The sequence below is a fragment of the Rhea americana genome, unplaced genomic scaffold (assembly GCF_003343005.1).
Source record: "Rhea americana isolate MKP2758 unplaced genomic scaffold, rheAme1 scaffold_123, whole genome shotgun sequence".
NCBI lineage: Eukaryota > Metazoa > Chordata > Aves > Rheiformes > Rheidae > Rhea > Rhea americana.
In genome coordinates this window covers 2,578,243-2,606,127 of record NW_028185295.1, presented here as the reverse complement: position 1 = coordinate 2,606,127, position 27,885 = coordinate 2,578,243, and the positions used below count along the sequence as shown (strand labels likewise).

Below are 27,885 nucleotides of genomic sequence, written 5' to 3'. Positions count from 1 at the left end.
TAATTTTTGTGAAGCTCAGGAACAAAATCTTGGACAATGACATGGTATTCTAAGGCAAGGAAGGGACAGAGACCCAAATACGAGTCTCATGAATGGCATGACCGCAATAAGTTCATGTATGGTCTGTATTCAGGGAGGCAACAAGACAATAGGCAGTACAGCTTGGGCTACAGAAAAGCCTGAGCCTGGATCATAYAGGTACTGTCACTTACTTGGAAGAGCTGGACATTTGCAATGGGATCTTTGTGAAACAGCTCTGTGGCACTGACGTAGTTTGAGGGAATGGGCTCACACAGCTTATTCTGCCAAATACACATTAAAGAACAATCATATCCCCTGCCAGTCCCTTTCTCACATTCCCCAGTAGTTCAAGATATTCGCCTCTTTCCCTCAAGCTGGAGTTTCCTCTCTAATGTACCMGAGTAACCTGCAGAGCCATGAAGGGCAGATGCATCAGCTGGGGGCTGATCAACAGAATAGAATACAGTTGTAGGTAAAAGCCCACAGYCACCACATAGATGGGCCTAGCACTCAGCTTGCCATGAAGATAACCCATCTTCTGCAGAGCAACAGGCAAATGGGAAGAATAATCACAGCCCCACAGGAGCAGGTGCAGCACACTAAACTGGAGAACTCCAGGAAACTTCTCATGTGCTTGCAGAGCAGCGTCTTTCCACACCAATGTGGGAATGCCAGGGGGAAACAAATGGACAGAAACATTGGTCACTGTCACAGAGAGAAGGAGCAGAGAAGCTCTGGCAACCAGTGCAACAGGGAGTTTTCTGTCAGAAAATATTCCTTTYATGGCCACTTGCAGGCATGCTAATTTTGCCACTCCATCTGTTTGTATCTGAACCCTCCTCATGTCTTCCCATCCAGAGAGCACACAGACCCATCTTTCACCGCCCTTCTTCCCCAGCAGCACTCACTGGGCCATTGTGCTGCTTGCTCAGTTTCTGAAGCACCGTCAGGTAGAACTTGAAGAAGAAGCTGAGTGTGAGTGTGCGTCGGAAATCCACCATCCCACCAGGTGCAGAAGGAGACAGGTCCATTTCACCCACCAGCAAGTGACAGGCATCCTGCAGCAGCTTCTCATTCCAGTCTCTGCAAAGGAACACAGTGATATCTAGTCCTTGTTTAGCCATAAATATCACAAAGGCAGATTACTCATGTGACATGGCAACTCCACTGGCTCTCAAGTGACAGCCACCTGCTCTATCTCTATCTATAGTATACGTGTCATCTTTATTTTCATATTGGGCATATGTCTTCTGTCCTAAAGATATGGCAATACCATTAAATGATGAGTGCAAGTTTCTCAGTCTAGTTTGAATGAAACTCAGTTTTTCAGGCCATCCCTGTGTTTAATTCTGCCCACCTCTAGAGATGAGTGCATTTAGCAGGAAAATGGRTCTCTGAATGAGAGACTGACATGGATCTTTGAGAGAAAGGAGTACTGGAAGAAGTGAGTTTGCACAGAACACAGACTGCTGCAGAACTGTAGCTATGCTTCTTCCCTTTCTCCTTCTGAGTGCTATCAGAGAAGATTCAGGATATTTAAATTGCTCCTGTAAAAGTCAACATTRTTCCTACTAGGCAGCCTTTCTATCACAGAAAAAATTCCTACCTCCCAGTGAGCTCTTGGCAAGTTTTTATTGCTAGGACAGTTGTAGGAGCCATTCCTCCATAGCTCAATTTAATCTCTTCCACTTGGCTAGTGCCTTCTTGGAACTGGACTCTCATCCCACAGGTCACAATAGCAATGTCATCCTCCCGACGTGAAGCTTGCTTGAAAGCTGAGAAGTACTCACCCTAGGAGAGAGGAAAAGATTTCATTATTCTCTACGCTCTCTTGGCATGCTTTGGAATATAGACTTAGACAAGCTGCTGGCCTGTCCCTACACGAATGAGCTATTCCAGCGAACTGTATCTGTTTGATTCACCTTGCAGTGCCAAGCAGGACATGTTTGTTCAGGCAGCACTGTATATTTTCTTAAGATTCAAAGATTAAACTTATCCAACCTGGGACTGTGTGTGAGATTCGCTTTGATGGAGATTTACTGGTACCTGTCACATTTTTTCCATGTCTTGGGAACAGGAATCAAGATAGAACTTTTGTACATAAACAAGTTTACTCTTCCTCAGTTACTTTTTATTTCTCCTAGTCTGCCAAGCTGTTGATTTGGAGGCCTAATGAGTAACCCTGAGATCCTCCTAATCYACTTCTCTTCTTGCTCTTTGGAAAGTCTTTGAACTCTGGAAGAATTGAAATCAATAATCACAAATGGATCTCAGATCTAGAATGGACCAGGCTAATGGATTATTTAATATTATTAATGGATTATTAACTTAATTTCAGGCTGTTCCTACAAATATACTTCCCAGCAACTACTCTGACTCCACACAGCCAGGAATTTCTTTTCAAGGCACCAGCAACTACCACTCACAAAGCTCAGTAGCTCTTTCATAAAGAGTGAYGTGCAACATGAGATTAACATTCGGCCAGTTTATACCATGGTGTCACCCTGGAGCCGTAGAAAACTCAGTTTTTCCCCTTCCTTGTCCCGCAGAGGACATTGCTAACAAATTCCCACTCGGGTATGCTGCAGATTAAGAGAAGAATCAGATCTGATGACTTTGCATGGCCCTTCTGGAAAGTTTGCTGCCAAGTTTCTTCTACAACAGCTTAGCCAAGTGACTGCACAGCACAACACCTTGTTCCATTAATCATATCTAATCAGAAGTAAGTAACACTTTTTCCACTACCAAAAGAACAACTCCTCTATTATTGGCAATGCATGTAGTTTCACAAGAAGTCCATTTTATGTGTTGAGATCTCATTACTGGAGATATAACTGAAATGCATGCTTCATTTCCTGAATTCAACTAACCTGTGCACAACCTGCAGATAGCTGCCAAGGAGCATCCTCCCAACAAGGACATTATGCCATTCTGCTTGTTAAAGCAATTAGCTTTCAAAGAGAAAGGCAGCCTCATCCCTTATTGCACACTTCACAGAAGCATTCTAATAATGTGATTACAGTGAGAAGACAACATTTGCTCTCATTCCTTACAAAAGACCACAGGTTATCTTGGTGCAAAGTCCTGTGGGAGACAAGTTCTTCCTCATTGCTAACTAGGAAGCTAGGTAAGGTCAACCATTACAGCAGCTGCCCTTGATTGCCCTTGTCTGCCTTACCTATCAGCAACACAACAGAGCATGTCCTCTTCTAGGGAAGCTTCCAGGTGTTAGTTATCTCACAGGAAAACACACTTTCATAGCAGAGGGAAAAAAACAACTCACACAGAATCATAGAATCACAGAATTGGTAAGGTTGGAAGGGACCTCTGGGAGATCATCTAGTCCAGCCTCTCTGTTCAAGCAGGGTCACCTASAGCATGTTAGACAGGGTTGCATCCAGGTGGGCCTTGAAGATCTCCAGAGAAGGAGACTCCACAACCTCTCTGGGCAACCTGTGCCAGTGCTCYGTCACTCTCACAGKGAAGAAATTCCCCTTCATGGTCAGGCAGAACTGCCTATGGTTCAATTTCTGCCCATTGCCTCTTGTCCTGCCACATGGGACAACCAGAAAGAGTTTGTCCCCATCCCCTTGACACCCTCCCTTCAGGTACTTGTACACATTGATMAGATCCCCYYTCAGTCTTCTCTTCCCCAGGCTGAAGAGGCCCAGCTCTTGCAGCTGTTCCTCATAGGGCAGGTGCTCCAGCCCTCTGATCATCCTCATAGCCCTACACTGTGCTCTCTCCATGTCTCTCTTGTACTGGGGAGCCCAGAACTGGACATAGTACTCGAGATGAGGCCTCCCCAGGGCTGAGTAGAGGTGCAGGATCACCTCCCTCGACCTGCKGGTAATACTCTTTCTAATGCACCCCAGGATAGCATTGGCCTTCTTGGCCGCAAGGGCACATTGCTGGCTCATGGTCAACTTGTCATCCACCAGCACTCCCATGTCCTTCTCTGCAGAGCTGCTCTCCAGAAGGTCAGCCTCCAGCTTGTACTGGTGCCTAGGGTTACATTCCCCTAGGTGCAGRACTCTGCACTTGTCCTTGTTGAACCTCAGGAGGTTCCTCTCTGCCCAACTCTTCAGCCTGTCCAGGTCTCTCTGAATGGCAGCACAGCCCTCAGCTCTATCAGCCACTCCTCCCAGCTTGGTATCAYCAGCAAACTTGCTGAGGAGGCACTCTGTCCCCTCATCCAGCTCATYGATGAAGAAGTTGAACAGCATGGGACCAGTACTGAGCCCTGGGGGATGCCACTAGCCACAGGCCTCCAACTAGACTCTGCACTACTGATGACGACCCTCTGAGCTCTGCCATTCAGTCAGTTCTCAAGCCACCTCACAGTCCACTCRTCTAACCGACACTTCCCAAGCTTATCTAGGAGGATGCAGAACTCAGACTGCTAGGGGTTGTGCATGAATCTAAATTAATCTCCAACCTTACCTCCTGGAGAGGATGCAATATGAACTAGGAGCACATTAAGAGCTACACAGGCTCCAAAAGATTTGTAGGCAACATTCACAATTGCAAAAACATTGTTTCCATGTCAATTTATTCAGTCCATCACCATGGAAGAGAGAAGTCAATAATGACACAAAGGTTTGAGGATACTAATTTGAGAGACAAAGTAAGACTTGATCATCCTGTTTTGTCTCTCCAGCAGGACAAATATTGTGATACTGTGAGTCTGTGATGACAACACTGAGCAGACAGTAGTATAAGCTTAAGGTAGTTTTCTTAAGCTTTTAAGAAAAGCTTTTAAGCTTTCTTAAGATTTTTCAACCATTGTGTTGACAGGCTTTTTCTATTGAAAAAACAGTAAAGATTTACGTGATAAAGAATCATAACAGATTAAATAACAGTGACACATAGGAATAGGAAGATGTACATAATGAAAAGAATATGAAGGTCTGATGATCGTTAAGTTAGTAATAATGCAGGTGGTGGACAATATTTGTTATCTTCATCTGGAACACAAGGATTGTTTTTATAGTCTAGAATAGAAAGAGGGCAGAAGCAGAGGATATGTCCTGTTTTAGGAATGCCATTTTATATACTAAAAGATACACATTGTTTTCTCTTTTGGAATCTGCTTATATGTATTTTTAATCCTGTGAGCTGTTTCCTTTTCTAAATGCTGTCYTTGCTCAGCTGCATCTCCCTTCCTTACAATAGAGTCTAAAAAACCTTTTTACTGAACAATAGCTGACACACAAACTAGCAGGAGAAGAGGTTGTTACCTCTTCTCCCTTAACAATCTCTCTAKGTGATAAAACCTACCATGAATTAAATCCCCCTACAGTAACATTAAACAGTGAAAWCTGCTTAACTTCTTTATGTTGTTTGGCCAATCTTACACTTGCGTAACAAGACATACCAAGACAAGAAGTAATATGTTTTAAACAAGCATAAACCAAAAGATCAGGTTCTGCTGTGTGCTGACACAACCCTGCTTCCTGCTGTGTGGAAATTACACTTTGCCTGCCTCATTCCAGTACCTTCAGMTATTTCTTGAAGAGCTTCAGTCATCCTGGCTTCATGTTTGTGAGCAAAGATCAGCCAAGAATCCACGAAGTAGAAAGTTCAAAAGTTATTTTGGTTTTTCAGATCAATGAGCTGCACGTAACCTATAGATCATGCCTTTGCCCTAGTACTAAAAGTTTATTTATTTTGTGAAATTTGCCTACTGGAGTATGAGCTTTTTTCAGAGTCATATAGATGAAGGAACATGGTGCTGTCCGTTGATTCGCTCAAGCACGTTTCTCATTTTGGCAACGACTGATGYGTCTTCCAATTACCAGAAGTTCAAAGTAGAATCACCCAGAAACAGATAGAAAAATAATACTTAGGGAAAAAAACCAGAGAGGATAGACAAAGGATTTTTTGATTCTATCCCATAATACGATGGCATTCATTTATAAAGAAGATATGTCACTACATTGTGAATCCTTTCATATTATAACTAATGGCCTCAGGCTCTAAAAGGTTCTTATTACCTTCATTGGCATAAAATTACAGTCTGATGTTCTCAGCCCATAAGGGAGAAAAAGAGACTTCTATCTCATAGGCACTAAATCAGTTGTGCCTGCTGCTATAGAAAATAATTGGTCATCTATGGGAAGAATGGTTTGCAGGCTCAGTTGGAGTTGCAAGTCCACATTGCCAAAATGCCAAAATAATCAGTCCTTCTGGTTTCAGTCTTACAAGATAAGGATATGGAAACTGATTTTCCCTCTTATCTCTACTAACTTTTTCCCAGTCATTTTTACATTTCTTTTCCCATTCCAGCTCATAGAAATTACACAGGAACTTCAGTAACTTTACTTCTCTTACTTCAGGAATTGCTAACATCTTTGCTGCCCTATGTTGCAGACAGAGAACTTAGACCTTTGGGAACATACCATYGTCACCTTTCATCATTACTGAATGTATTCAAAAAACTACAGAATAAGGTGAGGTTTCTATTTATTGCACTAAAAAACTTCTTGGGCTTGTAGCACTTTACTAGAAAGTCCATCTCCCCTTTGTTATTAAAAAGACAGGTTTTCACCAACTAATCTATGTGCTTGTTGATCTACCTGGGATTATACAAGCATTTGGAGATCATTCTTCAAGGAAAAGTGCATAACATATTTAAACTAACACTCAGGCAACACCATTTTAACTCCACTAACGGTGAAATCTGTTCCCACTAGCTTACCTTCCTGCTGTAGGGTATCTCAACACAGAGAAGTACTTCTTCAGGTTTCAGTATTGTCTTTCTGTAGCCAGTGAAGAACTTCTCATCCATTGTGATAGTCCTTTTGCCCTCTGTAGAGCAGAAAAGACATGGTGGATGAATAAATAACTCAGATGAAGAATGGCAAAAATGTGTGTGAAAGAGCCTTCAACCTACAGAAATTATTCTTGATATGGTGTCAGTTTTCATCTTTCAACCTTGCACAACAAATCAGGAAGGATTTTCTCAAGTTTAATTTGATCCTTATGGAATCTATGATAGCTTCTGTCTACATACGATGTTTCATCTGCCCAGAAATTGATCATCAAAGAGACCTTTCAAAGTCCTTCTTCCTTCTTAAGCTAATTAAAGCTGAGCCTCCAGGCTAATCAGTTTCCAGCATCCCAAAGTAATTCCTTCTTTCCCTTCCCTTAGCCTACACTCAAACTCATTATAAAAGAAAGTCACAGATCAGAGAGTCCCCTTAGTTCAAAAAAGGATCATGTTTCAAARAAGAAAATCTTCTTAAGAATAGATAAAAATTAAGACATCTTTCTTCACAGGCAAAAAATAGGTATCAATCTTTCTCTGAAAAAATCCACAAGACTCCAAATATGATAGTGACAGAAACAACTTCCTGCCCATAATATGCTTATTTTTCATGAATGAACATCTTCAGTCACCTCTTCACAAAGATATGTCTGTGAGTGCATGCACAGTACCAGAGATTCATTTGATTAAAGTTAAAAATTCTTTAAGGAACCAACCTTAAATCTAACCCTAAATCTTACAAAGGGCAAACCCCAGAAGACTAAGATTAAGCCCATGTTCTTTAATGTTAACAAGCACTTTCCTCAAATTCTGACCTGGCCTAATAATCTATAGGAAAGGATGGATGACTGCCCACCTCCTTTAGGGCCACAAGGAAATGTAAGTAACTTACCCTTTGATATCAGAGTCAGTTTGCTTCCACTTGCCATTAACACAGGATTTAAGTCAGAGATTGGGCTTGCTGTCATTATGTTCCCACCAAGAGCCTAGCATGATAATACATGCATTAGATAAACATTAAATAACAACATAAACATGCAGCAAAGGCACTCTGTAATCCTACATTACTTTATACACAGTGCACTAGAGTACAGCTACACTTGAGTTTATTTCAATAAACTCTTTCGCTCATTCAGCAATTTTAGGCCTTTAATGCAGTATGAAAAAAAAAATACAAAACCCACTGAATCAATTGCAGTTCCAGCCAATAGCAACATTAGACTGAAATGGTTTTAGGAATAATCTTTGGCTAATGCATCAAAACAATGTTCAAAGTATGTTTGAAGTATATATGCCCCATGATGCCAAAATTCAAATATAGTAGCACCTCTTCAATGACATTCAGGAACGCAAGCTTGTCGGCTGCATTACAAATACATAACACAGTATCTTGTAGAGCACAATCTTGTATTTGGCAGGTTGACTCATCTGCCTGCTAGACTTCTTTTAAATTTAATATGTGGAGTTTGAACTGCCTGAACCCATCTCCTTCGACTCCTAGTTTCAATAGCATGGAATATACAAAGAGGCTGCAGATCTTATATTCCTTGAACATCCTAAAGATGCCTTTGCATCTTCCAGGAAAGGTGCAGTATTCCCATACTAAAAAGCTATACAGATCAATTTTTACTGCCTCTGTAGTGATAGTCCTCTCAGATGTTGCACTGGAGCACTACTGTTCTGACAGCTTCACACAGACYTTCAAATTTCAAGGCAATATGACCTACATAGTCTCAGTTCATAACAAAGACACTGCAACTCTGCTTTCAGCACCTAAAGCACACCTGAGTCCAAGCAGTGCCTGTGCGTTTCAAGCAGCTCCTAATATCACTAAAGCCCCTTCCACAACTTTCTTCATATCAGCAGAAAATGAAAACTTCTATCAACAGGAGAAATAGGAGCAAAACTAGAACGGAAATGCTTTGAAGTAGTGTCGTAAGTCCCATCTCCACCAGGAGCACTGGCAAGGATACCATCAATGGAATACGCATTCTGTGACATGTTCCTATAAGAGACTGTTTTTTCCAGGAGAGTTTCACTTTTAGACAATGAAATTTATCCCTTGTAGAAAACTGTCAAGCTTCCAAAAATTTGCCAGAACTGATGAATWAACCCTCTGACTACTATAGCTGTGCGAGCAAAAGCATACACATCTGCTTCCTTGAAGTTTTGTCCATCACTCTAAATGTATTTTCATTAAATTGCAGCCAAACTTGTCTACAGTTTCCCCCATTTATCCTAATAATAGCAAGGGAAGATATGGAYGACAGCTGGATTCGTGGTATCAGTGTATCACAGACACCAGCTGAGACTCATGTTGCTATTCAGTTCCAGAGGTTTTTTTTAGATGTAGCAAATTCTTTGCCTAGGTTGCATGAGGAGCACACGGCATACAAATATTGGATGAGGCAGGCCAGCTCCTCAGACTGAGCTTTCGATTCCAGTCCCTGGTGCTCCTGAGACACTTACTGCAACATTTCTGATCTGTGGCCCTGCAAACCACCGCAGCTGTTCAAGGACGGCCTGAAACACCTCTGTTTTGTAAGGAGGAAGCTCTGCCACTGCTTTTCTCAGCACCTCCTCTATTGAGCTCAGGGTACAAGCAGCCCCAAAGCTGACCCCTAAAAATGAAAAAACAAATGAAAAGAGTTGTTTTTCTTTTCCCAAAAGTCAAAGTACAGGAGGACATAGCTATAACTGTGTCTACAAACAAAGCTTAGATGACACTGAGTTTAACTGGAGCAGAATTTGGAGAAGACATTCAGTCATACTATTTTATTTTGCAGAAACAAAGTATGCACTGCGTGCAAACACCACATCTTCAGAACAAAATTCACTTTTAAATTGCTCATTGTGGTACTGCCTCTCACATGACAATGATCTGCCCACTCACTCTGTGCCTCAGTGTAAATGAAGTGCATATAACACCTTCCTATAGGTGTTAGCTGGTCTTTTGAGAACAGAAATCCAAACTCCTCTCCACTTTCCACATCTTAAACATGCCAGTAGACTGTACATGAAGGTGTCAGCCAAGAACTGCATTGGGCCACACATACTACATCGTTCCTGTTACTTCTAATTAATTCTAAGTTTGACCTGTTCTCGTCATGAAGATAAATGCAATACTTCACTCAGACTGTTGAATCCAGTGCCTTTTCCTAAAATTGTACTAATTTAAAAACTTTTCTAAATAAGAAGATTGCCCATTTACACCCATTATTAACTGACACTCAGTCAGTATACCTAAAACACTACATAAAGTGAGGTAAAAGGTTTAATATATCTTCAAGTAAAAACCCTCTCTAATTCTCAAGTTATTTGTATATATCACTAGCTTGATTCCCTCCAAGGCAGTGTCACTAACGGATATAGAAAGTGGTCTCTAATCTTAGCCTTTTTCTGTACGTACTCTTTATTATTTTCTCAGAGTCATCAACCCATTTCACAGGCMTTTAGTCTCCTTTTTGCTCACCTGTTTCAGTGTGCTGAACAGCATTCATTTCAGAGATCCATGCTGGTGCTATTATCACTGGATACAACATGTTCTTTAACCTCATCTCAATACCTTATGGAAAAGTTAAGACTCCTTTAGTTACACAGGTGACAGACTGATTGGCCTAAGTTAATTGTTTCTTGATGAAACAAAACTAAAAGCTGCTTTCTACCAATACTGGAATTCTCACAAGGAGTTTTACAGACTTTTATCTAGACTTGTGCTCATGTAACACATCTATAGCTGTACATAATTTTTCAGGAAAGAAGAATGAATACTATGAACCAAGCAAAATTAGGGGAATGTGCCCTGAATTAATTGTTCATGATAATAGAATTACTAAATATATATTAACTCTCTTCATTACTTCATTTGCTTGCAGAAATATGTATTTTGGGAGAAATTCAGTAAGATTTCAAATCCTGAGAATTTGCTCAACTCCCTGAAAATCTTTCAACATGCAAGTTTCACAGCTGAACTCACTTGAATACAAAGACATTTCATGGTGTGCCACTCCCCTCYCTGACAAATAAAGTGGTTTTTCTGTGCCTCTTCTTAACAATCCACTCACAGAAAAGCTCAGAGGTCTAGATTAGCATGTTTTTGTTTGGTTAGCAAAGAATGAGGAAAAAAACATTTGCAGTGAGATTAATCCACCTGAGAAGAAAATTCATCTTTTCACATGCCAYGTAGGCATGCATTTAACACCAACAGCATGAAGGAAGTTTAAACTTGCATGGTTCACATGAAATACTAAATGGAAAGTTTCTAACTACTGAAAATGAGCATTTGCCCTTTCTCTTACCCACTTCTGTATTCCCTACAACAAGTTTGGCATTGGGGTACTGGGATTTGAGGACCACCAGTTCCTTGAGAGTTGTAGGCTGGATCCACATCACCCGCTCGCCTTTGAAACACAGCTGCTTCTGCTGCTTGTTACTCTGAGTCTGCAAAAGTGAAATCAGATGGAGTTTAGTCCCTRCAGTAAGCCAAGAATCCCTGCATACATGCTGCCCATGCCTGCTCCAGGCCCAGCTCCTGCTCAGCTGGGTTACTGACAGGCACCCGTGAGCACCCACACTGTTGCTGGCAGTCAGCCATTCTCCATTGTTCATCTAGCATTGACAAGACTCTGTCTCATGCTGATAAAAGGTTTTTCCCTCCTGACACTACAAGGTGCATCCTGCTGCCCCATCTCCTTAGCAAGATTTCCTTTAGCAAGGTCCATCTGACATGAGTTTTGGCAGGTGCAAGTAGCTTCACCCATCCCAGAAGTCATGGGTTTTCCAATCTCATCTCACTGAAACAATCTAAGCCTTTAGCACTGCTGAATTTGAATTAACAGCTGTAAGGCCAGACTCTGGTTCCCTTTCTAATTCTCTTTGCCCAGTGATTGAAGGTGAAAGACTAACATGGCTGCCTCCCAGCAACAGCAGATCAACACATAGGCTGGAGAACTTCTTAGAAAAGAAGCAGAGGAGCCCTATATATGCATTGTGTTATGTTCTGTAAGACCCCACTAGAGCTGTAGCTCATAACATGTTTGGACTGGGATAAACTGGGTACAAGAGCAGAACAATTGAATTTTGATTGTTTGTTAAAAGTGAAGGAAACTGTAAACATGCCACATGCTAGACTCCTGGCTGGACACTTCTGTTGCCATGTAGCTCTTCAGCTGAGAGGAAAGGAGGAAAGCTAGCTGCAAAAAGACAGGAGTGAAATAGGAAGAGAAAATACTCTCATATAACTTTTGATGTCAGTGTTACCTGGTTACCTTCTACTCCTTTCACACTAAGTGGAGAGAAGCTGGTCTGTTTTAAACTTATTCTCAACTACATCCCATAGTTTCTACTTTTTTTCCTTGACTGTAAAGGAAGTACAGAGTGATTAGCTCAGATATGATTGTGTCTATTGTAGAGGTTCACATCTGACCTAGTAAACTGAAATCCAGGTGTCAGCAACTGTTCCATCCCCAGATAGGCAGCAACCAGAAGGGAAAGCAAACCAAGAGCAGGCATGTGTGGCGAAAAACAGAGAGGGCAGCCAGTGAGCTGGGGGAGGCACTTAGCCTGCAAATCCTCTAAGCCACCCCAGCTGGCAAGGACTTTTTATAAAACATGGAAGCATTCATGGTCATGTGTCTTGTTTTATCAGCATCTATCTTCTGCATTACCGTTTCCTCAGGGCAGAGACAGTGGGGATACTCAAACCCTGTGCAGAATGAATTACATAATGTTTCTTTTTAAATTAACTTACCATTAATTCTGGTGGGAATATTGGCTCTTGTGTAGGATCCAAGGGCTGGAACTCCAAAGGATTGAACAGGCTGGAGGATATCATTGTCTATAAAAAAGAAAATGGATGTGTTTGGGAGGCAGACAAGTAAGTTTTCCACATATAACCCTAACTCTTTCCTCTTTTCCAATCAAATGCCTTTTACTATCTTGTGGAGCAAAGAATGGCAAATATAGTGAATAGATGCCACTTGGCCATCATTTCAAGTTCTTCAGTCAGTTTTTTCTGAAAAAAAATGCAAGTCTGCCTGAACATGCTCACAGATTTTTGCCAATCAAAAGTGACATCACTTGCACATTGGTGTATTAAATGACACCAAAAATGCCTTCTCTGAGGTGAGATCATCATAAAAGTTAGTCCAAACTGCTTTGCATATATACAACTAAATTAAGTGTACAATTAGGCTTTGGCACAGAGCATACAAGATAAACTCCAAAACAGCTGAAATAGAGACGAGGTAACAGTTCAGCAGGGCCTTACCACATTGTCTTCTTTTTCATTCATGCAGCAACCTGGACCGTTGGCTTTTCCTCCACAGCAACCCCCATTCTGAAGAAGAAACAAGCACACTTCAGCTATTCAGCACAAAATCAGAAAATTCCAGCTTCTACATGATGTATTCCTCTCTTTTTAGCAAACTCCACAGAAACTTTCAGTAACATGTTTCATTAATAAACTATTTTGATAAAAGAATTCTAAATAACTGTAATTGCTGGAGTATTCCATGCAACACTGGACGTTCCCTAACAAATAATTCACAACAATTCACTGGAATTTCTGAACAAAGAATTCCACTATATTCTCTCTCTTAATTTCATTTTACACTCATACTACCTTGTGCCCTAATTCTCTCTTTTCATGCCTGTATTTTTTGTATGTCAACTGGTACATAAAACGTAATTAAGGTTTTTCCTCTGGATTCTCCCAGAGGCTCAGATTGTATAACTTATTGGAACTGTGATTAAGTTACTTCATTCATCATTGGACTGCAATGTTTTAGAAAGAGCATATTGGAGAATTAAATGGTTTTGAGATCTGTTATCCTCATTTCACAGAAAAATGACCAGCTTCAATATCCCAGAAGCTGGTAATACATTGCTTACAGTTGTCTCCATGCAATTTCACAGAAGTATTGCACCTCATAGTTTCAGAAGGAATTTAGTTCATTGTTCTAAAAGCTGCATCACAATCGCTAGTCATGCTAATCAGGATATATTTCATGGCAGTGTATTCTAAGGCACAGATATTCAAACCAGTTCAAGTATCTCTGAACGCCTGCACTACTGCAGAGACAGAGTGATGACGCACATGTCAAAACTGTACTAATATTATATTGAAAACTGTGAATACGGCTTTTTTATTTAGCTTACCATGCTATTTTCCTTCTCATTACGACAGCATCCAGTGCCATTGGCTACTCTTCCACAGCAACCCCAGTCCTATGGGAACAAAGATAGTTCTGAGAAAAATGTACACATTCCAAGGAAATGAAACATATTTGATTCTCCTCATCAGAGAAACTGATCTCACATTTATTATTTCTGAAGCAGAAATGGGAGATGGAAAGTGCCAAGTAAATAGGTACTTCCCTTTGTCAAAGCAAGGCAGTCTCCTGCAGCCTGTTGGATAGGACATGTCCAGTCTACAGATAGACCTTTTGTTTTGGTTTAGAACTACCCAGACCTTTGAGTCAGAGCTCTGGCCCAGCTGCAACTCTAAGGAGATACCCTGGGAACAGTAAGAGAGGCAAGCATATATAATGTAATACACAGAACTCTACTAGCTTCCAATTGTGTCCAGGTCAAGGGAATAACCTATCGAAATGTGATCTATATCTGTCTAATAACCCTCACCATCAGCTGTTCTTACAAGTACTTGCAGAGTCTCTCCTGGACCCTGTGTAAGCTTTTGGTGCCCAAAGCATCCTTTGATGAGTTCTGCAGGTCAGCTACCTGATGCCTGGAAGACCATTTCCTTTGTTTTGCATCTGATTAGTTTAATTTCATGGCATCATTTTCTTGCATTGAATGAGGCAGAAAAGACCTGGCATCTGTTCACCTTTCCCCTGCCAATTGTGATTTTGTAGGCTGCTGTCAAAGGTCTCTGTAAACTGCTATATGGGCTATGTAGAACACCCTCTATCTCCTTACCTTGGCAAATGTCCGGTATCCTTCCAGAATGGGTCTGTATCCTGTACACCGGCACAAGTTCCCTGCATTGCCAGAGCAAAAAAATAAATATTTAGTGTCATTTGGCTGAGAATGTCTCCTATTTTAGAACATTTTATCATTTCTCACAATAACTAGTCAAAATTGGATAAAGTTAATGGAAAAACTAGAAGGAAAATTTCATGAATAATTTTGCAACAATCTTACCATGCTTTTTTTGCAATTTATCTAAATTAATTTCAATTTAAAACTTCAGTAATTTGCCCTATTCATTTACCTCAATTGTGTGAGTCTAATCAGCATACCAATTAACCAGTCTCCTGAATTACAAAAAGATTGCTTTCTTCCTGCATCTAATTTCCTCTCAGGTCACTGCCAGAAGCCTAGTAACAGCTGTAACCTCAGTAGTAACAGCAGCCTCTCAGCTGCTTTACACAGATTCTGCCCCACTCCATCATGTACTGCTGTCTCACTCCTCTACTTGAGGTTAGCTGGCCCAGATGCTCTGTCACCTCTGCAAGTTCTTGTACCAGTAGTGAACTGCCCTCCGCAAGGAGATGTGGAGCCTATAAGCCCTCCAGGGACAGGGGACCCCTTTGTTCTCTGTTAAACCCAGTGGGGTCCTAATCCAAGACTGATGACACTTGCCACTGCTACAGTGTGAACAATGAGCAAACACTTCACACCAGCTGGCCAGTTTCCTAGTGGGAAAGCTAGTTCTTAAGCTCCTAACAACTGGCTGTCTTTAACAAATTATATTAAACACAATAGTGCACCTCTATCCCTTTTGGTGAAGAAGATGTAATGAAAGCAGTGCAGGTTGCATCTCTGCAGGGCTGCGGGCATTACCTTGGAAAGCATCTTCTATCTCCTCCATTTTGGGCTCAGGTTTGTTCCGAAGCAATGTATACATGGACATGACAATACCTGGAGTGCAAAAGCCACATTGGGACCCATGACTTTTTGCTATTCTCTCCTGGGAAGAAAATTAACAACAACCATCAGCTCACAATATCAAAAGTGAGTTCATGGTACTACTTGTCTATGTTCCTGAGCATCTCTGTTAAAATTATAGTCTCACCAAAGGATGAAATTAGATATTCTTTGATGAGATGGTCACTTAGTCTTTGAAGCATACTTCAAAGAAGAGAACATACTGAGAAATTTACATCTAGACTTCAAACTCCCAGAGTAACTGAAGATACCTAGAAGCCTCTGGTGAGACTGAGATTTCTCCAGAGAAGGATTTGCCACACTAGAAGTTTTGAGCTATCTGTATAGACCTGAGGTTCAATTTCAAAGCTTAGCTGTTAGAATCTTCAGAGGAGGTAGGGAAAAGAAGACAACCAAACAAAGGTCAAACTAGCTGCGATCCATTCATGCATATCTAACTTATTTTTCTCTTTGCTTTTTCCTTTCTCAGACTGAAATTGGCAGAAGTCCTACCCATTATACAAGCTGAGATGAATTAGTTTCCCTTAAAGGAGTAGTATCTCAGACAACACTGAAATAATTTGTCCTCTAGAAGAAGTGCACTGTAACACCTTGTTGGAAAAGCAAGGCTTCACATTCCTGTTACTCCTTCCCACCAAGAATAGTTGGGCTCTCTGCAAACATAGCTGAAGCAAACCTTATTGCACCACTGCAGGGAAGGACTCTTAACTATGCAGGAAGAGAAACCAAGGTCATTCATAGTAAGCCATAGCTGAGTCAAAACCTATCTTGGATTTCCTGGCTCACAGTCATTATGTAGCATTTCAGAACAACAACAGTCTTTCTAGGTCCTGGTACAGGTCCTAGATGAAACATAGCTGTGGTATCTGAGAACACAAACATTAGCAGTTCAGCTGGGATAGCACCCATTAACTTGCTAGGTCATAACAAATGCTGTACTGAAGTGGGAGTTTGAGTCCATTGCTAAGTCATTCCTAAGTACAGTCTGCTCATGTGTAAAGTCAAATTCTCAACTGTAACATTATGATGGTGGTCTCAACACTTCAGAGCAGAGTTAATTGACATAAAAAGATACAATGATTCTTAAAAATGTTTTTTAAATTACTAGTATTAATAGCTTACCTGGGCTGGGTGCAGCCTGGATTTTGTGTTTCCTATGCCTTCAACAGTAGTTACAGCTACATGATGCAGGGCACAGATGGGGAAGAGGCAAGCATTAGCAGTATAGTGGCTAGGATAATAAATTAAGGTCATTTGACAGTGCTGCTCAGCAAAGAAAAGAGAGATCCAGGAGAGCTGGAGTGTACACAGAGACTCTAACAGTGGGCACAATAGAAGAACTTAAATAGATCTGATGCATGGATTGCATACAAGGCAAATCCTACAGCAGCTACTCAGCCAAAGCTCCCATCAACTTCACTTGAAGTTTAAACTGAATATGCACCACAGAATTTGAGGTAGAAATAATAGCTTTAAATATCCTCACTGCATGTTAAGCTGTAGAACTCATGTAAGCAGTTTAAAGGGGTAGGTAACAAATACCAAGATTTTGATAGACAATTAGACAACTAGCCTAACCCACTCACAAAGAGCACTTGTGTCAGAGCAAGAAGCTCTTGGCCTTATACCTAGGAAATCATTTCCGCATAGTGCACATGGAGAAAAAGTCCAAGCTAATGGTGAAATGGAATAAAGTTCCCAATATTTTTACAGAAACTATTTTATTTCTTTTCTATMAAGACGGAAAGAATAAGCTTGAAAATATCCTGTTCAAGGCCACTTTGCTAAGTAGAACAAAAAAGTCAGATGATCCCAGGTTAAAGTATCTCCAAGTGTTATTCCAAGTATACCTCAAGATGTGACTGTTTCCCCACAGAAAAAAAATCAATTCAGTTCTATATCTCTGTCCCATCTTCCCTCTCCATTACCCTTTTTGATTCCATTGCTTCACTCCTCAATTAGTTAAACAGAGAATAGGAAAAACTTCACGTCTCAGGAAAGAAGAGTCATTTTGAAGGTTCAAATGAAAGTAGAGAAATAGTGAATATCTGCTGGCATACAGAAGTCAGATTATTCTAGTGATGCAACAGCAATAAAGATTTTATCACGCTAATCATTATTCAAGTCATCACTGCAAAAAGTTATAATAATTTGAAAGAAAGTAACATAAAGCTTACTGGACTAGGAAAAGGCAGACAGATTGTGTGCTGGGGTCATTGTAGATATTTTGAGGCAAGATGAAAAAGCTCGTATCAGTATTGTGCAATGCTGTTGGAAAAAACACCTTCTTGTTTCAGCCTTCTATGTTCTGAAAATGATAAATGATGTTTTGACATAAGCATATATTATACAACTTTTTTTTTTTTTTTTTTTTTTTAACAGCACTGTGTCTGGAATGCCAAGAACCTGGATCTGTCCCCATTTCATTTCACTCTCCGTAGAAGAGTTTGAATTGCAAAGGATACAGGATTTTCTTTCGAAAGGGATCATATTTGGATATCATAACAGTGCAAGCACCACATCCACCTTCTCCACAGCCTAGTTTGGTTCCACATAGGCCCACTGAGCAAACAGGAATTAAGGAAAACATGAAGAATGTTGGCAGAAGCCTGCTCAGCAAACAGTTGTCAGTCAGTGTTTAGCAACAAGTTTGGAAAGTGGAGCAATCTGTTCCCCAAATGTTCTCACTGGAAACCAAGGACTGACTTACATTCTTTTTGCTTAACAACTTAATTTGACATAAGCACAGTCTCAAATGCTGGCATGCGAGCTATAAGATCAACACCCCAAAGTCTAATAATAAGCCCAGGATCCAGTAGGTTCTTTAGAATAAGCTAATTTTTTTCTGAACTTCAACACTTCTCATTTTATGGACTCAGACTCAGAAAAGGAAATGAGGTAAGGGAGACAAAGCCCCCAGTAATTTCTGAGGAGGTCTTGCTCAGCCATTCAGCCACATCCCTGAGACACATGGTGATATCTGCTTCAGCTTCCTTCAACTAGTAGTTGACTTCTTCCTACAGCTGATGATTCCTATCACCTGGAAGGTACCCGAGCAGGGCAGTCACACCATGCTGCTGGTCACACCATCCAGCACAGACATAGCAACTGCACTTATACTGTTTACAAACTACCTGCATCTCAAGTCTGGCCACTCCAGCTTATCTCTTGGCCCCGTTTATGGTGACTTCCTGAGCAACAGTGCTTGGGACAAAAATAGCGAAGAGGACTACCTAGTCACCTCATTCCCATAAAACCCTAGGAGGGAGACACCGAGACCCAGAAGTAGTGGAGAGGCACAGGACCACCGCACAGACCTCTGAGAATACAAAAAGTGTACAGGCTGGCCTAAGCAGATTCATCCATAGGTTATAGAGCACTTCCCAATCAGATAATACATGAAATGTTCTGCAAAGGGATTTCAGGAGACAATTCCTCAAGTCACTTCTGCTTTAGATTCTTTCTCTCATTAGAAGGTAATTAGATTACTGTGATTTATCATGAAGTAGGTTGGAAAATGCAGTAAGATTTTTATCAGGGAAAGAACAGCTGCTTTCAGTGGCAGTGGAAACATGCCTCTGCTGAAATTATTAATTTAGGCCTCTGGAGAAGCAACAGGAGTCATGATACAGATGACTCAAATCATGTTTGCCTCCATTGCAATCATCCATATGACTATATATCATACGACCATATATCTCCTACAGCTTGTTTGTGCCATCCAAAGTTTCTGTTGACAACAGTGCTAATCTGTCTCAATAAAGCATTCTTCTCAAAGTATTTATCTAACCCTAGTCATCACAAATGTTCATGCAGAAGATCAGAAGGCTTCTTATGAAATCATTTTAATTCAACATTAACAAGCTTAGACACATAAGGCCAACTGGTGAGAAGTGCATGAAGGCAGAGGAGACATACCTCTTATTTGCATCACCATACCACCAAGTATAGTCAGACAACTTATGGTTGCTGATAATTCACTTAGAAACTGCAGAGGAGCATGATTTATATCCTTCTGCTTCTTTCAGATACCAGCCAATAGCTGGAACACAGCCACAAAGGTGAAATAAGTAGATATGACTCCTTTCAAGGGATACACTATTAGAGATGTGAACAGTCTGGTGTGTGTCCATTCACAGCTGGTCAGATAAAATCTTGGAAAACATGGAATGACACTATGTACTGAATCAGATCTAGAATGGCCAGCCTGATCATCATGGTAATAATTACCCAGTTTCTGGAGCAAAGCTGGCTCATGTATGACAACATTGAAACGTGAATGAAATGAACACATGGCTGCTTGGATCCATTCATGTAAACATGCCCATAGTACATAGTGGGAGCCCCTGCCTCACATTTTACATCCCTGGATCATCCAACCTTGCCTATGATAAGCCGGATGAGATAATCAAATAAGTGCATAAGATAATCAAATTATTGCATATTGTTCAGTAATAGCCAAATTATTGGATTTAGCACAAAAAGCTGCTAGAGTGGCTGTAATTCTTTGGTCAGAAAACTCTTTACAATCTGTGTGGAACAGGGGGGTTGGACTAGATGATCTCCAGAGGTCTCTTTCAACCTCAGCCATTCTGTAATTCTGTGATTTTATGTGATTCTAAATTTCCTTCAATTTTATGCTTGAGTCAATAAAATTTTCTATTCACAGAATCACAGAATCACAAAATAAGTAAGGTTGGAAGGGACCTCTGGGAGATCATCTAGTCCACTTCCCCTGCTCAAGCAGGGTCACCTACAGCATGTTAGACAGTGCTGCATCCAGGCGGGCCTTGAATATCTCCACAGAAGGAGACTCCACAACCTCTCTGGGCAACCTGTTCCAGTGCTCTGTCACCTTCACAGTGAAGAAATTTCCCCTCACGTTCAGGCAGAACTTCCTGTGGTTCAGTTTTTGCCCATTGTCTCCTGTCCTTTCACATGGGACAACTGAAAAGAGTTTGTCCCCATCCCCTTGACACCCTCCCTTCAGATACTTCATCACATGCTTCTAGCAACTTCTAGCAACTCTGAAAGATCTCTCTCTAAAGTAGAAGTAAAGCAATTAAAGTTTTTTAAAGCATATTATATAAAATTCACTATTGTTTTAGCTTGGAATACCTCCTGTAATTTCTGCTAGTCAGAAATAATACCAGCCCACTCCTTCTTATGCTCTGCACATAAGTTCTGCCCAGCACTCAAGTAACAGGCAGAACAGTAAACAATTATGAAATGCTGCAGGCATTTAAAGCCTTCTGCGATTTCTTCTGCTATGGATACATTTTCTTCGTAGATAGGTCAGTAGAGTTGTTTCTGGGTCCACGTTTTGTTCCACTACCTGCAAGAAAGTAAAGCAATTGTTACACATAGAAAGCTTTACAACACACATATCAGCTTGGAAGAGGAAGTTCAGTCCTTCTACAACTTCTTTTACAAAGCAGGGAGCAGAACCACTGATTACGTCTCCTTACTAGATTCAGTAATATTGGTCATATGCATCCAGACACAATTTTGCCTTGAATTTATTGTGACAGGGAAAAAAATGTACAGTATGTAGGTGAGAGGTTTTTAGTCATTGCAAACTAAGGTAAATACTTAAAAGACACTTCACCCCAGACAGTAAACAGAATTAGTAGTGACTAGAGAAAGAAAGAATCATGTTTGGGACCTGAGTTCTGAATTCTTGACATCTCCACAACCTGCACTTCGTCTTTATTGATTAGTCATAACTGACCCCTGTCCCTTCTCCTTCTTACCATTATAAGAGACAGAGAAGGTAAAAGAAGAAAAGGAGATAAGCAAAAAATATAAAAAGCATCAACTACAGACTTTGCAGAAGAAGTAGTGGAAACCCTAACATGACCAATATGCTGCAGGACAGAGGACAAGTACCAGTCTGACTTAAATTTCTCTTTCTTCTTTGGTAATGTTATATTGATCAATGTTACCTTAGTAGCTACTCTAAATGTGGGAATGTGAAATTCTTGCCAAGGAAAAATTTTCTCTGTATGTTTTGAGTCAGTCCCATCCCATTAATGAATGACACTATTAACAAGTATCTATTATATATAAAATTAGATTGTACTTCAACCTCTGCCCCATGGTCAGAAATCAAAGTTCTGTCTTGTGCCTTTAAGTGGCTGTAGAGTTTGTCTTCCTCTTCTGCTGTTATTAATAGAGTGTCAAGAAACATTTCTAAATTTACGATGTGCAGGAATGTAATCATGTGTTCTTGGCTTTTACAATATGCGAGTCCTAAGTACATAGTTACAGTTTATTTAAATTAATCTCTTCTAACTTTGAAGGACAAATTGAAACAGGTCATTTGAGTAAGCCTTTTTTCTTGTTGATAAGACACCTCCATACCCTCTGTGCTTTCTGCTTCAGTTTTTACGCCTTTGACATGTGACAAGGCTATTCGAAAGAGACAAGGTTCATACTTCCTATTTGAGTCCACATTTCTAAAACCATCTGATAAAGCTGCTGCAACAAAACACAACTATCTGGTTTTTGGACATTTTATTCCTGCATTGGAGCAATCTAGAAGGCAACAGAATCCCTCCTAGCTTTGTATGTCTTCCTGTACAGCATACAGCTTTCACACTGCAGGTTTCAGATTGCTGGTCCCCATTTCCTTGCCTTCTGGATGCACAGAAATTAGTTAGAGCCCTCTCCTAACCAGCCAGTTCTGCACATAGATCCCTCTGCAGTAGTTTGGTAAATAAATACACTTGAACAGACAATTCTAAAAATGCCTGTGACTGCTAATATCCCATGGAGAAAGGGAGGTATTTTCCTTTCATAGGCATTTCTCACGCAAAGAACCTTCCCCAGCAACTCACACACTCTCTGTAACGCTGAGTTTCTTCCTCAGGACTGTGCCAATGGCCATTGCAGACCATTTCAAAGTGGTTTCCAAATAGCCAGGCACAGAGAAAAAGTTTCCTGGACAGTTAAAGAATATTTAGATTATTCTATAAAAATTAAAATTTCTAAGAAGTTTTCTTGAAAGTATCCAAGAGGCATTCCATCATGTACTCAAACTGAGCAATGAAAAGCTTAATCACTGAATGGGTCTTTTTCAAGAAGTTATCAGTAAATAAGAAAATACAAGCCTAAGTCTTCATTCAGCAATGCATTTAGACACTCAGCTCCACATGCTTTTAGCGAAATACTTAAGCATGTGCTAAGACCCATCAAACGTTTGCTTAACTTTATTGAGAAAGTGGCTTSTGCTGTGCAGCAGAATGTGTCATGAACAGCGCATACTACTATCCCAAGGAAAACCAATGGCCTGAATTCCTATGTCAGGCACTCAAATTACTCCATTGCTCCATTGTAGCTGAAAATGTGTAATGTTGTCAGACACTTGGGATTAGGGCAAGATAAGAGTTAAGAGTTTGGAGGACATTCTGGATTAAATCAAATTGCACACAGGAAAGAACAAGGAATCATTTCTTTGCAGTCAGACTCCTGGTGGGGCAATGCTTGTTTATGAGTCACTTTTGTTGACCCCAGACTAAGAGCCTTTTACTGCTCCTGCCTTTTGTCCCTGTTGTTGATGCTGATTTTGTCCTCCAACATATCATTCCCCCTGTGGGTTTGATACACTCACCTACTGTGATTTGTTCTTAAAAATATTTTAAAACCCTGTGGGTAGGAACAACATCTTCTCTTGTCTGATGCCTAGAACAATATGATTCACAGCTCAGTATCTAACCATCAAAACAATCTCTGCACACTTCCCCCAGTGTCTGTACAAATGGAAACTGAGTTATACCTGTTGGCTTCAGTGGGAGTAATATCAGTGTACTTCRATATTACAATTTAAAAAAAAATCCTTTTTGCAAAATGACTTTTTTTTTAACCAAATGTCATATTGGCAAGTATATCTTATTGACAGTTGCATTTCTTCAGCTTCAAAACTATGGATTTACTGCACATGGTAGCTTAAATACTACTACACTTACAGCCTGTGGGCCATTTCATAAAGGTGTTGAGCTCAATCCCCTATGAATTCAGAATCAGATTTTATTGATTTGACTTGGTCTGACCACCTAAAGAAGCACAATATACAAAACTTGGATCTCTAAATATTTTTAGTTTTTTATCTTTCTGCCTGCCTTTCATTAATTCAAATGACTTTGCACTTGCAACATAAAGCATCATATCTAAATTAGTATTTCCAAAAAGGTAAATTAAGAAATTTCCAATGTAAAATAAAAGTAGTTGAGCAAGGTCTGTAAAGAAAAAAAGAAGAAAAAGCTCAGAAGCTTTCCTAGTTTATTGAAGAATTCATTAAGCTTCCCATAAGCAGGGCCTTTAAATGAGAAATAGACGCCTTTCTGAATGACAAGCTCCCATTCAGTCACAAGTCACTAGTCCCTGAATTAGATGCAAGAATAGAAGGTGGAAGGTTTTAACTGGATTGTTGTGCAGCAGCAAATTGGACTAGACGACTGTAAAGGTCCCCTAAGATCTTAAAATCTGTGACCATGTATTCCTGAAGTCAACGGGAGATTTAAAATTCATTTAAGAGGCACAAAAGATTAGAATATAGATGAACAAACTAAATATAGCCACACAATGTAAATCTACTATTAGAAATGAGATTTTGTTCTGCTATAAACCAGTACACTGAAAAATTGTAATACACTATCTGTGYAGAACCCAGAGGGGCCCAAAGCTCAAAAAGGAAAATCCAGTATTTTGGCTGGGCCCATCTGCAGTCAAATATCCATAGGCTCTGGAAGAGGTCTAACATGTCTTCTAGCAGAGATTCCCACTTAATATGCAGAATAGATACGGAAATATTGACTCTAGATGTTTGAATTAAAATTATATGCTACATATGGATGAGATAGACTTGCTAGTTTAGAAAAATAAAAATTGTCACTATTAGCTGTAAGTTGCATGTGTTACTTTCCGCCATAGTCTAGGCACGGCTATCAAGATAACTTTGTGCCACTTGTGTGCCAAGATTCATGTCCAGTGAAGTAAGCAGGTGCTTAATTCTTTATTTTAAGGTGCTTTATTGTTTATGAATATGAAGTATGCTCAGCTGTTCTGAAGAGACTTTTTCTTGACTACATTACAGACTGGGCTAATGAAAGGGAGTATGATTCATTAGCATGAAAGTATCTATCTTATCAGCCACCTCTTATCATGTAGTTTGGTACCATGTAGGAGTATCGGCAGCCCGTTGGCAATGTCAGGCTGTCAGATTCACACAGCAGTAACTTTTCCCACTGACTGTGGAATCAAAGTCCTTCCAGCAAATTTACTGGAATCTTAAATTGGGCCCCCAGATGGATGAAGCCATAGCCTCTTTATTTGTTGTTTCAACAGCATTACCCAGGCACTTCGTATCACCACTTCCACCATGCAATCTTTCATATGTAGAAATGTCCCAACAAACTCCACATTTGTTGCCACAGATTGGATTGCCCCGTAAGTCCAACCCTCTCTCTTGAACCTACATTTGGTGGGGGTATAATGTTTTAGCACTACACCCCAAAAGGGAATTAGAAAAATGTCAAGGAAGCTCTGGGCAACACACAATCCAGGAAGTCCTTTCCTGTCTGGTCAGGTAGAGCCTGCTTCTTTGCTAGCACTGCTGGTTCCACAAACCAGTAGGGAAAGATACTGATACAGCCTTGACATGTAGAAAGGGTTGGTACTGCCGGCAGCATTAACAGTTCCCAGGTGTTTTTTCAAGCAAAGAACTACCAAGAGCATATTGTGATAAGCCCTTTTATTCATGCACAAGGTTAGCTCCAAGGTGGGGTTGTTGTAAACAAAGAATTGTAGTTCCATAAAGAGTGCTGAAATGTAACAAGGGAGATGCTATTTCCAGCATGTGCTTTAACTCCAGGACACAGTAAGAACAGACGGCAGATGCTCCTGCTGAGTATGGTATAATAAAAGGAAGTAGTCATCTTCTGCTCCAAGCCTTCATGCGTCCACATGGCACTTTCTCCCTTTCACTGCCTCACTCCATACCCTTAAAAAAATAACAGCCCCATTGAACAAGTTCTGTGCAACTTAGTCCCCTTTCTTCTGCTGTATTGACTAATATGCATATTCATATGTTAGACCAAGAGTCTCTTCCAGGACCTGTGCCCTTGCCATAGCAAGAAATCTCAATGATCAAACTTGATTAGCTAGGTATGATTAACTTGAATCTTCAGATTTTCACCTCTCTAGAAACAATGAACAGTTGATATGTGAGTCAATGTTGACATATGAACCACTAATCACATATGTAAGCAAAGCTTCAGGAGTTGTCTTTTATGAAACCTCAGAACCAGGGCTGGCTTCTAAATGAGCATTATACTCAAGAGCCCTTTGGATAACTTACAACCCATTCTAGGTAAACTGCATTCTCCAGCTAACTACTGATACTTAAATAAAACAAAGCCTTGACATGAAATGCCCTAGTACCTTGGAAAGTTCAGTTTTCAACCCAATTTGAGATCCAAATTTGAAACTGAAACACCTTGTCTATTTAAAGTAGAATTATCTATATTCACACATAATTAAATTTAGCACCAAAGATCCACAAAAACATAAACGAAAAGAATCCTGCACCAGGCTGCAGGGCAGTGTGTACAGAGCTTTTGAACCAACTAAGAATATTTTGTGATCCCTCAAGGGACTGAAGTACTAATTCTCTAGCCCAAACTTAATTCTGAACATGATTTGTCCATTACCAGTGCACAAGGAAGATCCACAAACTCTTGGCTCCAAAGTACACAGCGGATATGCAACCCTCCCTCCTCACAAGTTTCCCAGTTGGCAGCTGCTATGGCACAAATTTCCCTACCCTGGTATCAGGAGAAGGGGAGAGAGGCAAGGCAAGATTTATATTGAACTGAGCTCGGAAAGAGGACTAGCTTGCAGTCATAGTTCGAAAAAGAAGCAACCTTGACTTACTTCAAGTCGTTGCAGAAAAGACACTGAAAAGCTGCTCAGTTCAAAAAAGAGGTAACCTTGACTTGCTACAAGTTGTTGCAGAATAGAGGCTGAAAGGCTAGGTAGGGAAACCATAACAGAGAAAGGGAGCCCTGGGAAAAACTGTGGAAAGATGTCCAGCATGTGCAAAAATCATCCCCTTCTCCTCTGACACACAGTCACTTCTTACACAGAAGTGACTTCTTGTACACAGACTTGTGACTTCTTAATCACAACTATCAGCAGTTGATCTATGTGATGCTTTCATTTTTATGTATGCAAAATGATCAGTTAAGTTTTTGAGTTCATAGTTTTCTAGCTTCTTAAATGGAAATGGAATGAATGTTTTATTTAAATCGCTTTTCAAAATTAGAAGTCAGAATTACTTACTGAATGTATGGGTTATATACATGGATGCTTACATTTGCATTACATTTTTCAGGCTGCTCTAATTATTTAAATTACTTCAACTAGAAATATCTGTTTTAAGACAGTGCACCTTTATTTAAAATAAGCTACCTCAGAACTGCAGTGAAATATTACAAACAAATCTAAAATGTAAAAGTTATATAGTTATGTTACTCTGAATATTTCACAAATACTCAAAGAAGAAGAAAAATCACTTAGTAAAGCAATAAATAGTTTTCATAATCTAAYATTTAAAAGTGGTCCTGGCAATTGTGCTGATATTAGAAAACTTCAGAGGAAGAAAAGCTAACTAAACAAATAATCAACCCACAATCCAGGAGCAAACAGAATAGAAAACTGGAATCTTCCTTACCTTTTTACCATTCACAAAGAAGACAAGTTCATCCCCTGTCCTTTCTGGAGCCATCCTGCACCCTTCCCAAAACTGTGACCTGCTCAAACAGGGTCACAGACCACCCTCTGAGAGCAGCCTTATGCCCCACAGGAAGGTGAGCACCAGCGACGCAATGACAAGTAATATGAGCCTGTCTTAACGTTTGACTTTATTTCTACACCAGTACCCTGTGAAACTCATATTATATAAGAGCCAACACAGAGGCGTGCCAGCTGCCTTTGGTTGGTGCTTCTGCCTGCAGCACTAATGACAGAAAAGGAGTTGGACCGAACAAAGTGACCCGCCCCCTCTTATATAGCAATAGATCAACTTGAATCACAATTCAGTTGCATTCCCTTTAGATTATCCTGCCAAGCTTGGGGCACTCAGAATGTGCCACTGCAATAGCTGCCAGGAATTCACAATATTTTGC

The 27,885-nt window shown here is 40.3% G+C and overlaps 1 protein-coding gene across 7 annotated transcripts in view; it reads right to left on the bottom strand.

The window, feature by feature from the left end:
- XDH (xanthine dehydrogenase) overlaps nt 1-27,612 on the bottom strand; it is a 56,323-nt gene extending 28,711 nt beyond the window's left edge. For 6 of the 7 annotated variants that reach the window (XR_014898319.1, XR_014898320.1, XR_014898318.1 and 3 more), the window contains exons 1-17: nt 27,432-27,612; nt 20,978-21,035; nt 18,166-18,262; nt 16,823-16,931; nt 15,596-15,722; nt 14,729-14,790; nt 13,949-14,017; nt 13,059-13,127; nt 12,540-12,626; nt 11,089-11,230; nt 10,263-10,355; nt 9,260-9,411; nt 7,683-7,776; nt 6,722-6,831; nt 1,628-1,812; nt 930-1,104; nt 213-302 (exon numbers count right to left, since the gene is read on the bottom strand). Coding sequence is in view for 4 of the 7 variants with exons in the window: in XM_085325810.1 (XP_085181936.1) it covers nt 213-302; nt 930-1,104; nt 1,628-1,812; nt 6,722-6,831; nt 7,683-7,776; nt 9,260-9,411; nt 10,263-10,355; nt 11,089-11,230; nt 12,540-12,626; nt 13,059-13,127; nt 13,949-14,017; nt 14,729-14,790; nt 15,596-15,722; nt 16,823-16,931; nt 18,166-18,262; nt 20,978-21,035; nt 27,432-27,485 (1,773 nt within the window). In the remaining 3 variants the exon portion in view is untranslated. Of the gene's footprint in view, nt 1-212; nt 303-929; nt 1,105-1,627; nt 1,813-6,721; nt 6,832-7,682; nt 7,777-9,259; nt 9,412-10,262; nt 10,356-11,088; nt 11,231-12,539; nt 12,627-13,058; nt 13,128-13,948; nt 14,018-14,728; nt 14,791-15,595; nt 15,723-16,822; nt 16,932-18,165; nt 18,263-20,977; nt 21,036-23,667; nt 23,687-27,431 lie in introns of those variants that run through there. The other variant, XM_085325813.1, reaches the window with a different exon arrangement.
- Nucleotides 27,613-27,885: the final 273 nt, after the last annotated feature.